At 44.4% G+C, this 14,075-nt stretch overlaps 1 protein-coding gene across 1 annotated transcript in view; it reads left to right on the top strand.

Moving 5' to 3' along the window:
- The window catches only part of KLHL14 (kelch like family member 14), a 77,165-nt gene extending 63,633 nt beyond the window's left edge, over positions 1–13,532 (top strand). The window contains 4 exon segments of the mRNA XM_038766780.1: positions 7,080–7,270; positions 7,415–7,573; positions 10,030–10,187; positions 11,461–13,532. Of these exon segments, the coding sequence (XP_038622708.1) occupies positions 7,080–7,270; positions 7,415–7,573; positions 10,030–10,187; positions 11,461–11,601 (649 nt within the window). The 3' untranslated portion in view covers positions 11,602–13,532.
- Positions 13,533–14,075: the final 543 nt, after the last annotated feature.

Raw genomic sequence — 14,075 nt, 5'->3', positions numbered from 1 at the left:
CAGTTTTTCTAAAGAAAAGATTCCTCTGCCCTGCTTTCAACCACCAACCTCCCAGATGCCCACACTGAATCCTGAATCCTGCCAATCTGCTCTCTCTCACTCCTCTCCTGCCCCACCAAGTCAACTTCCTGAGGGTCCACTGAACATTTATGTCCTTTTGTTCCTCATTCCCCATTCAATTTTCCTGCAAATGTCCTCACTGACTTGTAGGTGGGCCATCTGGTTCCTAAACAGGGGTGTCAGAGGCCCACGGAAGTTCAGTCTCGGTGTTGGTTTCCTGATCTCGGTCCCAGGATGGTAGCAGTGGATGAGTCCACAGTCTCCATTAGTCAGTGAGAAAGAGGAGGCAGGGGAGTAGGCTGATATTCGTCTGCCACTTAGTGCGGAGAGCGTTTCCCATGTTTCTTCCCCAAATGACAGGAGAGGTGTGTCCCCGGGCAATTCAAGACAAATTGGCCTCTATGAAGGGGAAGATAAACTGCGCTGTCTTTCTCCTCCTTAGCAGGAAAAGTTGAACAATTGCCCATTCTTCCCCTTCCTCTATGGCCCCTTTGGCTTCCCATGAGATTCCTATGTTGTTCCACATTGGTCAGAAAGGAACATCCACAGCAGTCCATTTCCATTTAAGGGCCAGGGAGATCCTCACAGCTGACTTTTCAAAAAATGAGAAAGTCCCCCTAGATGAGACCCTTGGTTCCGTAGCGTGTATCATTGTAGCATGACTGGGGTCATTCAAGCCCTGAAGAAATGCTAAATCTCAAATCCAAATTTTCAAACAAGTTCAAAGTCACCCCCAGCTAGCAAAAAGGACCTTGTAGAGGTGACGGACAAACCCTGGGGTTGTTTTTGCACTGACAACTAAATCAGACACTCCGGGAAATCGTGCCTCTCAACTATATTTTCTTGGCCTCTTCTGAGGTGAAACAGAGAGCCCGAGAAATCTTTCCCAAAGTTCCCATTCGGCCTCTGCCTTTGGCTCAGCCCCTTCTGCCACTGTCGTGGCGTCATTCCACCTGACAACCCAAGCTGTTTAGAATAAGGTTTCTTTGTCACAAATACAAAAGGTGGAAAACAAGCATTCCATCAGTCTTACAATGTCATCCTCTCATCACGATAGAGCCCCTTCACTGGGGGCTCTACACCAACATAATTAACCTTCACGCCTCAGGCTTGGGCCGCATAACTCACGTCGCGGTCAATTATCACACTCTGGAGCCCCTCAGGATGGGAAGTATCATTGTGAAACCTAATTAGTAATTTTTTAAAAAATGTGTATTGTTTACTTGATAGTCCATAATGACTTCCTCAGAGGCATTATGGCCTATCATGGCAGGGTCCTACTTAGACAATTTTTAGCAGCTCATTGACCTGATAAAAGGAGCTGCCATGGTCTGTCGGCACCCGGCAGACACTGTTGACAGGATGGACTGTTTAACGCTTCTTTCCAAGCCATTATGGTCTATCATGTCAGGTCCCTTACTAAGAGAAGTTTTTTTGTTTTTTTTTAGGATTCCAAACAACCAACCCGATTAGACCAAATAGAGAGCTTTTCTGTACACGCACTGGGTAACTGCAGGTCACGTGCAAACGCGCACACACACACATACACACACACACACACGCGCGCACGTGTGTGTGCGGTTGGTCAGTTCTCAGTCCTGCCTCTCCCTTGAGGAAACTGGCCCAGGCACCAATCCAGAGCTCTGACTGAAATTTTGCTGTCATGTCATTATTTCTGTTCAAAATAACCAGCAACAGTACTCCCCACGGCACATTAATTGCCTGCAAAGATGGTGTTTTTTTTCTGTGAAAAATGATCTTTTAGGGCAGAAAAGTTTCTTAAATTTCCTTTTCATGTCACTTAGGATGATGAAGGGGTTGGGGGGTGGGGTGAAGCAGCCATTTCCTCCTGTTCCTTCCCCATCCTCATCCCCCTACTTCCCCGCCCACCCCCCAGCCCCCTTTCTGCAACAGGAGACAAAACTGTAGGAGCAACAGCGGCAAATCCTGCCCCAGAAGTACGGTCTCTTCTACTACATTAACCCACACCCCCCACAAACATAATTCCTCCTGGTTGAGCAGGTCCTTCCTCCTTTCCTCCTTTTTTTCCTCCCTTGCCCCAGCTCCCTCCACTCCCTTGTGGATTTCTTGAGACAATCCCGTGTTCTGGGATCCATGATAACAAGGTGAGAGAAATCAATCAATCATATTTATTGAGCGCTTAATGTGTGCAGAGCACTGTACTAAGCGCTTGGGAAGTACAAGTTGGCAACATATAAGCCCTGGAGATCCATTATCCAGCAGCCCTGTCCGTTTTCTAATTGGTGGCAGGACAGTAACAGACTACACCTGAGGATGGAGCTTCTTGTGGGCAGGGAACGTGTCTGCTGTATCGGTTGTTTTGTCGTCTCCCAAGTGCTTAGTACAGTACCCTGCACATAGTAAGTGCTTAATAAATATCATTGATTGAGCTCTATGGCCTTTAAGGAGGTCAGCACAAGGTGCTGACATCTAAATGTTTAGCTCAAGTCCTTCTAGCCAGAAACTCTAAGTTCAGGCACAGAGTAATCCCCTCCTCAGGGTTGCTTGTTGGCATTTGGGAACTGGAATTGCTCTCTGCACTATTTGAAGAATCCACATTCGGAGGAAAAATAATGCCTGTTCAGAATTCTCACAGTATAGCTTTGCCTCAGACCTGCTTTAAGGAAACAGGCTTAAGGATGCGAATTATCAGCCTTTACTTGTGGTATTTGGTAAACGTGTATTGTGTGTTGAGTACTTTACTAAGCACTGGGATAGATACACCATAACCAGGTTGGCTACAATCCCTGTCCCTCACGAGATTCACAGTCCAAGTAGGAGAGAAAAGGTATTGAATTCCCATTTTGCAGATGAGGAAACTGGGGCACAGAGAAATTAAGTAACTTGTCCAAGTGTTTAGTATAGTTCTCTGTACCCAGGAAGTGTTCAATAAATATAATTGAAAGAATGAATGAAGGTCCCCCAGCAGATAAGTGGCAGAGGCGGGGATTAGAATCCAGATCCTCTGACTCCCAGGAGCTGCTCTTTCCCTTAGGATGTGCTGTTTCTCAATGCCTTTGACTTTCACTGTCTTTGAAGCCCAACAGAGAGACAGTGTCTGAATGCAAAATAATCTTTGGAATCACTTTGCTCCCAGTGATTTCTTCAGAACAAAAACAGAGAGAGGTTTAGATTATTCTGACAGATTTCAGTGAAAACGAGTGTGTACACAAATCTTCTTAGGTAGATTTTGGCCCTTTGGAAGGTGAGAAAAGTAGCTAGAACACTCAAGCTTTTCTTCCTGGCCTGGGTGAATGAAATCTGGGGGAATTTTTTTGTTTTATTAATTAAAATCTGCTGCCTTCAGTATTATGACTAACAAATAAGCAAGGAAAGATTGTTTATGGTCACTAATAAAGGTCACTCTTCAAACTGGGGTAATGATATGAGAAATCCAATCTCCTGCTTCAGGACTTATATTGATCACCTGCCAGGGCCCTAAGTGAATTCCCACCTTCTTCTCACTCCCACCCTCTACCCCTTGAATAGCCATGTTTGATGGACATGGTTCATGGTGTGTTCATTTCAGCATTTGTTTTAAAACTTTCCTATGAAGCCCAAAGTTCATCCCCTGCCAGTGGGAGAGATGAAACAAGGTGCATAAACATTCTAATCCGGTAGAGAAATTCCTGGATTTCTTAGCCACGATACTTTACAGCAGCCTAATAACCCAAACCGAGGGAGAGCTTTCTAATTTTGTGAAAAATATGTTCCCAGGTGAGATCTTTAGCCTGGAGCAAATTTTACAGCCACCGACAGACCATTAAGTGTGTGTTGTTTCTTTCTACCTTGCATCTCAGATAAATTTTCCCTTCTGGAAACCCAAGTGAATAATATTCCAGTCAGAGAGACCTGAAATCATTGCTGTTAAGACTTTCTGCCTAGAAATGCACATTTAGTCAAGAGAGTGGAAACATACCAATTTTTTTTTTCCATTTAGCTCCTAACAGTGACACTCTGTGGATGAAGCTAGGAATACACTAGCCTCTGATTTAAGAAAGCCCTGGCTAAAGACCGCAAGGTCTGACAAAGCATACTTAGTTTCCCAGACTGAGATCTAAGGAAGAAATTTTAGACAACTGCCAGCTCAAAACTTAGCACAACTGTTTTTTCATGCCTTCAAAGGGAAGTATGTTCACAGTTGCAACCAAAAAAATGCTCAAAATGCTATGGTTTCAAACCTTCCAAGAATTCTAGCCAGTTGGGTGTACAGGAGCAGAAATAGAATCTGTTTTCCTCTTCATTTCCTTACCTACCTCCTACTTCCCCATCTAGCAGCAACCCAAATTGATTTAACATAGTCCAATGGTGCTGTTCATCCTGGTTTAATGAAAAACTCACAACGAGGCCAGCAAGTTAATTCAGGGCCACAGAACTGAGTTATTAGCCCGGTAGATCCCAGACCTTCCAGACTCTACCATCTTGATGCCAATGAGGCTCCCCGATTCAAAGAAATTACTGATTTATTTGAGGCCAGCCGAGCTTAACTAACTTAAGACCTCCTTCCTTGCTTGCAAGCCATCTGGGAGTTTCTTAGTAAGTGTAATAGGGTGCTTCCAAGAGCCTGAGACTAGGAAACTCAAGTGAAGCATTGAGTTAAGTATCCAGAAAATCTGGGTCTAATGTATCCATGTTTGAAACAGCTCCTGGTGGGCAGGGATCATGTCTACCTACTCTCTTGTGCTGTACTCTCTTGAGCCCTTGGTACAGCACTCTGCTTACAGTCAATCCTCAATAATTAACATCAATTAATTGATGCAGTGTTTGGATTGTTTTGACCTTCGTAATTCAAGCTACCTGGGTGATCTTCTCTCCACCTCAATTTTCCAGTACATTCAGGTCCTGACCAGATGAATAAAAAAGACTGCTTGAGTAGCTTTTCAAATATCTTCAGTTATTAGTCTTTCATTCATTCAGTCATATTTATTGAGCACTTTCTGTGTGCAGAGCACTGTACTAAGCCCTTGGGAAATTACAATACAACAATAAACAGACACATTCCCTGCCCACAGTGACCTTACAGTCTAGAGGGAGCGTAATAGTAGCATCATCTAGTGGAAAGAGCACGAGTTTGGGAGACAAATGATGTAGGTTCCAAAACCTGCTCTATCACTTGCCTCCTATGTAAACCTGGGCAACTCACTTAACTTTTCTGCACCTCAGTTTCCCCATCTGTAAAATGGGGATGCAGTACCTATTCTCCCTCCTCCTTAATTAATCAATGGTATTTACAGAGCACATACTGTGTTCAGAGTACTGAACTAAGTGTTTGGGAAAATGCAACAGAGTTGGTAGACCTGTTCCCTACTGCTTAGACAGTAAGCCCCAGATGGGAAAGGGACTGTATCTGATTACCTTGCATATTGCAGCCCTTAGTACCATCTGTACTTCAATCTATACTTCACGCTGCTGCCCGGATCATCTTTCTGCAGAAATGCTCTGGACGTGTTACTCCCCTCCTCAAAAATCTCCAGTGGCTACCAATCAACTTACGCATCAGGCAAAAGCTCCTCACTCTTGGCTTCAAGGTTCTCCATCACCTCACCCTCCTACCTCACCTCCCTTCTTTCCTTCTACAGCCCAGCCCACACCCTCCGCTCCTCTGCCGCTAACCTCCTCACTGTGCCTCGTTCTCACCTGTCCCGCCATCGACCCCTGGCCCACGTCCTCCCCCTGGCCTGGAATGCCCTCCCTCCGCACATCTGCCAAGCTAGCTCTCTTCCTCCCTTCAAAGCCCTACTTAGAGCTCACCTCCTCCAGGAGGCCTTCCAAGACTGAGCCCCCTCCTTCCTCTCCCCCTCCCCATCCCCCCACCCTACCTCCTTCCCCTCCCCACAGCACCTGTATATATGTTTGTACAGGTTTATTACTCTATTTTACTTGTACATATTTACTATTCTATTTATTTTATTTTGTTAATATGTTTTATTTTGTTGTCTGTCTCCCCCCTCTAGACTGTGAGCCCACTGTTGGGCAGGGACCGTCTCCATATGTTGCCAAATTGTACTTCCCAAGCACTTAGTACAGTGCTCTGCACACAGTAAGCGCTCAATAAATACGATTGAATGAATGAATGAACACAGTGCTTGGTGCATACTGGCACCTAACAAATACCAAAATGACCATTATTACCTCAAAAATTATGTTCAACTAAGGAAAAAACAGGCTGGCCTACTGGAAAGAGCACAGGCCTGGGAATCAGAAGGACCTGGGTTCTAACCCTGGGTTCCACCACTTTTCTTCTGGGTGGCCTTGGGCAAGTCACTCAACTTCTCAGTTCTCAGTGACTCAGTTCTCTCATCTGTAAAATAGGGATGAAGACTGTGAGCCCCATGTGGGACATGGACTGTGTCCAATCTCATTAGCTTGTATCTACTTCAGTGCTTAGTTCACAGTAAGCGCATAACAAATACCATAAAAAGTTGCTCTATTTGGAGACCTACAGAAAAAGCAGAAAAAATGATAATTGAAGAAAAATTTTGATGATGTGGTTCCCTTAGAAAATTGGAAACAATGACCCTTGAAGGACCATAAAGAAAATGAATGTCAAGATAATTTATAATTGTTCCGTTATCTACCTCGTTTTTTACTTTGTCTTTTCTAAGGTATGATATCCTCACAAGGTATCGAATCCCCCGAATATTAAGGAACACCTTTATGTCTTCCCAAATGAGAAAAGGCGAAAACCAATTAAATAAAGAGGTTGCGGATTTCTTCTTGGCGCTAGCCGTAAAAACAAAATATTTAAGCAAGCCATAAAACCAGAAACCATACAGAAGAGAATGTGTGTGTATGTGGGGGGAGAAGGGGGTGTCAGTGGGGAGAGGGAGGGAGCAGGAAAGGTCTTGGTTTGTGCTTTTCCAAAGTTGGCAGCACCCAGATACATTTCTGGAGTGACACGTGCCCCTGCCGCTGAAACCTGCTAGCATACCAACTGCAGAGTGAGCTGTAACAGTTGTATTAAGACACTTACTTTGGGGCTGTTACTCTTGCTGTAGGAGAGCCAGTTTCTATGCTTGTCGCCTGGAGAAACACTTGTACGTTATTGGTGGACGGAACGAAACAGGGTACCTGTCCAGTGTGGAGCGCTACAACCTAGAAAGCAACGAATGGCACTATGTCTCCTCTCTACCGCAACCTCTAGCAGCGCACGCAGGAGCAGTGCACAGTGGAAAAATATACATCTCAGGCAAGTCATTTCTCCTGCTTCTGCCACCAGGATCACTCACCCAGGACTCCCCTCACATCATCAATCGTATTTATTGAGCGCTTACTATGTGCAGAGCACTGTACTAAGCGCTCACATCTGTATGTGTGTGTGTTTATTCCACAGGGGGCGTCCACAACGGCGAATACGTCCCTTGGCTTTACTGCTACGACCCCGTCATGGACGTCTGGGCTAGGAAGCAAGATATGAACACAAAAAGAGCAATCCACACTTTGGCTGTAATGAATGATCGGCTGTATGCTATTGGAGGAAACCATCTGAAAGGTCATATTCTCAATGGCGGTATTGTCTCGGTATCAGGTCCCTGGCTAAAGGGACCTGGGGCAGTGGTGATCACTAACTAAAAATCACATTGACCAAAGGAAATCCATTCTGAGTACATCAACGGTCCCCTTGAACAAGCATTTATTTCGGCTCTTCTGCAGGATGGGATTATTTTAAAGTTACGATAATACTGTGCACATTAAAGAAATGAATAATGAAGTCTATGGAAAATAAAAACGGGAGCGTTCATAACTCATAAGGAAGAACAATTTGTCATGACCATGAATTCTGTGAAACAAATAGATTATTCTTGAAGCCCAAAGTACTAGTAATATTTTCTTCTGGAAATCATTTTCCAGGAAGGTGCAATCAAGAGAAGCCTTAGTTCCACAGCAAACCGAACACTCGATGTGCTTGAAAAGAATAAATCTGTTCAAGTTTTGGGTCTCAAAACTTAAAACTCTTTTTTTTATTACTGATTATATTATGCCATCTGTGATTCACAACTTCCTTTTTAGAAATTGCTTTACTTTCATCTATTTAGAGGCATAATTCATTTTTTATATCCCTGTTCAATACTCCCATGCAACTCCCATTTCTGGTAGACACATGCTTGGAGGAGAGCAGAAGGCAGATAGATTACACAAGTATATACGATTTTCCCTCATCAATCAGACTTTGCTCATGGATCATCTACTTAAAAAAAAAAAAGTCCAGAAACAGGCAAATGGAAGCAGGCGTTGTGGATGTAGAAATGAGACAGCCTTCCATTTCCCTCCTAGGTTGCCTTCCCCCCCGTGCTAACACAAACTCTTCTGCCCTCCCACAAGGATGCCTCAGAGGGCATGGAGTTCTCTCCGGGAGTGAATTCAATAATTAGAGATGGATTCCCGTGGTGAAGGAGAGGGGACAGAAGGGAAGTTGGGGAGAAGAACAGGAAAGCAGGGAGTGTGCCTGTTGGATTGTTTAGTTGTACTCTCCGAAGTGCTTAGTTCAGTGCTCTGCATACAGTCCGCACTCAAGAAATATGACATTGGTTGAGGGGGAAAGAGCACAAGAAGGGGAGGGCATTATTGAATTAGGAGGGGTAAGGAGTCAGAATGGGGTCAGTCAGAAGGTATCATTGTACTAGTCCTAAAACAACACAATCTAGTGGTCTCAGAAGCCGGCTCCTGCTACTGTAGCTATATTAGCCGCTACTACACTGTAGTTCTCGCCACTACAGTGTGGCCTAGTGGATGGAGCACGGGTTGGGACTCAGAAGGACCTGGATTCTAATCCTGACTTGGCCACTCGACTGCTGTGTGACCTTGGGCAAAGCACTTCACTTCTCTGTGCTTCAGTTACCTCATCTGTAAAATGGGGGTTTATAGTATGAGTCCCATGTGGGACATGGACATTCCCCTGCCAGCACTTAGTGCAGTTCCTGGCAGATGGTAAATGCTTAGCAAACACCATTAATTTTTTTTAAATGCCCCCACCCTGTCCCCCCATCAAGCATATAAGCTAATTGACCATGGCGTGCCCAGAGACCATTTCTGTTTCACTCCCTGTGCTCCAAGCAGCTCCCTGTAGTGTGTCTGGAAGATCTCAGGCAGCAAACAGTGGATCTCCAAAGTGGGAAATATTTGGCAGAATTGTGTCTGCAAGTAACTTGTCCAATCTGAGCAGCAGACCTGCAAAAGGTCTCCCCTTTGCCCAACAAGGGGAGAGAACATGGAGAAATACTGGGGGATTGGAAGAAACAGGGGATAGAATATTCCACCCTCTAGCTGACTCAGAAGAGGAGTGGCTCCAAGGCGACTCGGTGCAGAGCCCTCCTCAGTAAAGTTTAAAGCCATTCTCCCATGTACCTGGAACCCTTGAATCGTATTTTGAATTAAGTGGTGTTGGAGTTGGTTATGGAGGTGGTTTGACAGATTCAAGGATTACCATGTTGTTCTTCCTTTGAAAATTCTGCAACTTTATGAAATGATTTCCTAGCCACGCTTCATTTCTGATCTGGGCTGATAATCCTGCAAGCTTAGTCGGTGTTCCTTATTTGGAGGCTTCCGATCCCTTAGGTAGAGTGGCTCCTTAGCTCTCTCTGGGCCCTGATAAGTCACCTTTCCTTGAGGAATCTGAAAAGCCCCCCTCTTTGTAAGAATGTGAAATGCAGTTGCCACCCTTACCTTTACAAAGTCCTTGGCTTAATTCCAACAGCCTTGGGAAGTAAGCTGCTGTTTGACCTCACTCTGATGAAGAACGTCATCTCCTGATAAGAAATCATCTCGAGGCTTATGTGCCTCCTGCTAGCTTGATCTAATGAAGAGCGTGTGTTGGGTCTGAAGCAAATTCGGAAGGAAAGGCTAAACACTGTTTAAATGATTTCTTTCATATCTCCCCCTTGGCTTTTTGAAGTCTTTGTGTATGCTAAAAACTGACCCTTGGGACTCCCTTTCTGTTTGTTCTCCCAGGATTCTCCCACCTCGACGTCATGCTCGTGGAATGCTACGACCCTAAAGGGGACCAGTGGAATATTCTGCAGACTCCCATATTGGAAGGCCGAAGTGGACCTGGGTGTGCAGTATTGGATGACAGCATCTACCTTGTAGGAGGATACAGCTGGAGTATGGTGAGAGTCCTCATTTTGCTTGTCCTTTGGCTCTCGTTTCCCCCCAGACCTTCGATGATATTTGCCATTCACTTGTACCATCGCACACTGGCAGTTCTCACTAGTTACTGGTTCTTGGTCATTTTCACGTTCCATATGAGATGGAAATGGTCTAAAGGTCTGAAGATGCTGGTTTGGAAATGGTATTTAGTGAGTCTCTCTATGGGCCAGTCAACAATACTACCCACTGGCTGCCATGTTTTGTGGTATATGTTAAGCGCTTACGATGTGTCAAACACCGTTATAACCACTGGGGTAGATACAAATGAATGGGGCTCACAGGCTAAGTCTGAAGAAGAACAGGATAATAATAATAATAATAATGGTATTTGTTAAGCTGAGGTATGGAGAAGTTAAGCGACCTGCCCAAGGTCTCACAGCAAGTATTTGGCAGAACCTGGATTAGAACCCAGGTCCTCTGACTCCAGGCCTGTGCTCTTTTGTGGTCAGAACCCTGAGTTCTGGGGAAATTAGCCCAAATGAACCTTATTCAATCAGTAAATCATATTTCATTCATTTCACTCATTCAGTCGTATATTTTGAGCACTTAATGGGGGAAGAGCACTGTAAGCACTTGGGAGAGTACAGTAGAACAGAGTTGGAAGACACAACAAGTTTACAGTCTACAGTCAATTATCCAGATGTTTCAGACCAAAATGGTTTTCCTCTTGCCTGTGAATATCTGGATAATTGTCTAAATTCTCCGTATTCTGTTGCTAGTGATACCTGGCCTTTAGAATAAGTCCCAAGTCCTTGCTTTTGACATCTTCGGTCAGCGGCATTTCCCGGAAGCCAAAACTATAGGGTCTACTTTTCACCAAGATGTTTCAAGAAGAATAGGATGGAGGGCGAAAGGAGAGACTGGAGGGGAAAGATAGACAGGTGAAGGATGGAGAGAAGGGTGGAGAAAAAGTTGTTCTCTCTAATCAGTCGCTGGTATTTATTGAGTGCTTACCATGTGCAGGGCACTGTCCTAAGCACTTGGGAGAGTACACCATAATGGAGCCAGTGTGAGCCCGTCTTCTAGAATGTGAGCCCGTTGTTGGGTAGGGACCGTCTCTATATGTTGCCAACTTGTACTTCCCAAGCGCTTAGTACAGTGCTCTGCCCACAGTAAGTGCTCAGTAAATACGATTGAATGAGTGAATGAATACCCTGCCCACAAGGAGCTTGCAGTCTATACATTTGTGTTTGTTCAAAGCGTGTCTCATTCAAGGCTTCTCGTTGTGTTTAGGGTGCTTACAAATCTTCGACCATTTGCTATTGCCCCGAGAAAGGGACCTGGACAGAACTAGAAGGAGATGTAGCGGAACCCCTGGCAGGCCCAGCCTGTGCCACAGTGATCCTACCCGCCTGCGTACCCTACAATAAATAACGGCCCCCAAAGGGCTGCATCAGATGCTCTGAGAAGCATTGGCAGGAGACAGAAATATTTTAATAGGAAAACAATTCCCCGAAAAAGACACAACTGCCAAAGCCCACATTTTATTTCCTATCAATGCTTTAAATCCAAGCCAAGAGTTTCCGGTTCTTAGACAGATTCTGGTGTCTTGTGAAGCAAGTAGCTATTAAAAAAAAAAATCTCACCAAACATACCTGCTGACCGACTCGGCCCTTCCAGACTGGTTTTCACTTTTTCCAGCTACCGGGATGCTCCTCCCATCAATTTTAATATTCCGAAGGAGAAACTTAAGCCTCTGAAGACCTCCCAGAAAGACCTAAGAGCAGTATTGTGCGTCGTTTCCTCCCTGCATGTGATCTATGTTGAAATTTTGGGGATGTTGTGTTCATGAATGCTTCATACGTTCACCCCTTCCCCCACTGACACGCTCACACTACATGGCAGAACGGACCCCGGGTCTGCGATCCTAATCTCGGCTACTACAGAGACTCTGCGGGCAATGGTCGTGTTAGGAGAGAGCAAAAAGAGCCAAAGAAGTGTGAGTCCATCTTTACCCACCCTCACTTCCTCCACCCTCTCTGCCTTCAAAGCGCCCCAAGGGAGTCTAGCAGAGAAGGACTAAGGGGAACCGAGCCAGGAGCTAAAAGTCCTCATTCTAGGGGCTCTGACATGAGCTCTTTCTCTCAAAGGGTAAAACCAGGCCCAATCTGTTACTCCACTCAGCTCGTTAGAATGTTTTCCCAGTTTTAAGACTGTGAAGGAGCGAACCCACCTGTCTGACTTGAGAAGGCAGGAGAAGCAAATTCAGGAGTGAACGGGCTGCCGCACTGAGACCCATCTTAAAATATGTCAGGTTTTTCTCTGGAGCCCAAGGCCTGGGAGACACTGTTAAGTAACAAATTTAGTCATTTCTCTGGCACTGAGAAGCCTAAAATCAACTCACCTAAAGTCACCGAAATTTCCATCCATTTCCCACAGAAGCTGCATCTGTGTCCTTTTTCCTCTGCTAACTCTGGGCCAGCCCCCGATTTCCCATCCATCATCTCCCAAGCAGAGCACATTTCCGTTGTTCTCATTGGTGATGCAGATGAGAAAGAAGTAATTATGTCAGTTTCTGCTGCGTCAGAAATCCAGGGCTGGGAGAAGCTGGGTTTTTCCAATCAAAAGAGTTCAAACTGGCTGGGGAAATTGATGTTATTGTCAAACTTTTAGGACAGAAAGTTAAATAGAAGTAAAAGAATCGCCAGCGAGGTGGGTGAATCTCTCAATAAATACGTCGTTTCGAAGCAGAAATCTTTTGAAGCCACAAAACAGAAAGCCTAGGCGAGAATCTCTCGGAAAGCAGGGCAGACAGGCTCATAAAGATGGAGCGTGCTGAGAGCCCCGGCCATCTCTGTAGTCAAAGTGCAATCTTAGTTGTTTTGTATTTATTTGTATTGTTCAAATCGGAAAGTTACCTTGTAAAGATATATCCAGTGCAATCAACTTTCATTTCTTTTCTCTTGAAGTAAATATAAAGAGAAACCAGCCACAAAGCTGAATGAGAAAACCTTGACTGATGTTACCCTGGGTATGTAATCAGCCTCAAACCTCGACAGTCAACCTTTACCTGTTTCTTTCTGAAATGCACATGTCTACTTTTAAAGAGACATTAGTTGTCCTTTAACTGTTTTTTTTTAAATAAAAAAACCAAGATAAATCAAAGCATTTATGAGAAGTGGATGTAGAGCTTTCTGTTATTTCAGAAAGGCGTGACCCAGGGGGAAGTGATATAATTCAGTACGTCACAAAGAATGTAAATATTGTACAGTATTAGAATGTGTAAATGAAGCTTGCTTGTAAGGAAAAAACTTTAAATAAAACTTTATGTACTAATTCAACTGTCTGCCATATTCCTACATATGAAGCCTATGTAAAAATATCTACATTAAATTCTTTAAAAGTTTTCTATCATGTAAGTGCATAAACATTTTTATTCTGTGCAGTGCTTCAGTGTTTCCTATTGTTTGTTTGAGGGGTCATATGGGCGTTGTTAGCCAGTGTGTATAGATGTGACCAGTGAAAACAGTATGTTGCCATTTCAAGCCTTTTGCCCTTATGTGGTATTGTCAGACTCTTAGCAGAGTAGCGTGCCTCGTTTGGATCACCACCTTTTCAAAAGGTTGTAGAGAATCCAGACTGGAAATGAATCCTCAATAAGAGATATGGGTGGTTCAGCCATCTTCTAAAAATTAAACCTTCTCCAGGAAGCCTTCCCTGATTAATTTCTAATTACACACACGCGCGCGCGCGCACACACACACACACACACACACTTTTTTATCCCCCAAGTCTCACATCAGCAAATTCATACTACCTAAGCACTCCTGGACTCCCAATCCTCATCCTGCCCCATAGCGCTTATTGTGTACATCCTGTACACTTATTATCTCCTTCTATTTACAGTT

The sequence above is a fragment of the Tachyglossus aculeatus genome, chromosome 25, assembly GCF_015852505.1.
Source record: "Tachyglossus aculeatus isolate mTacAcu1 chromosome 25, mTacAcu1.pri, whole genome shotgun sequence".
Classification (NCBI taxonomy): Eukaryota; Metazoa; Chordata; class Mammalia; order Monotremata; family Tachyglossidae; genus Tachyglossus; species Tachyglossus aculeatus.
Note: the sequence above shows the minus strand (reverse complement) of the source record. Positions and strands in the feature narration are given on the sequence as shown.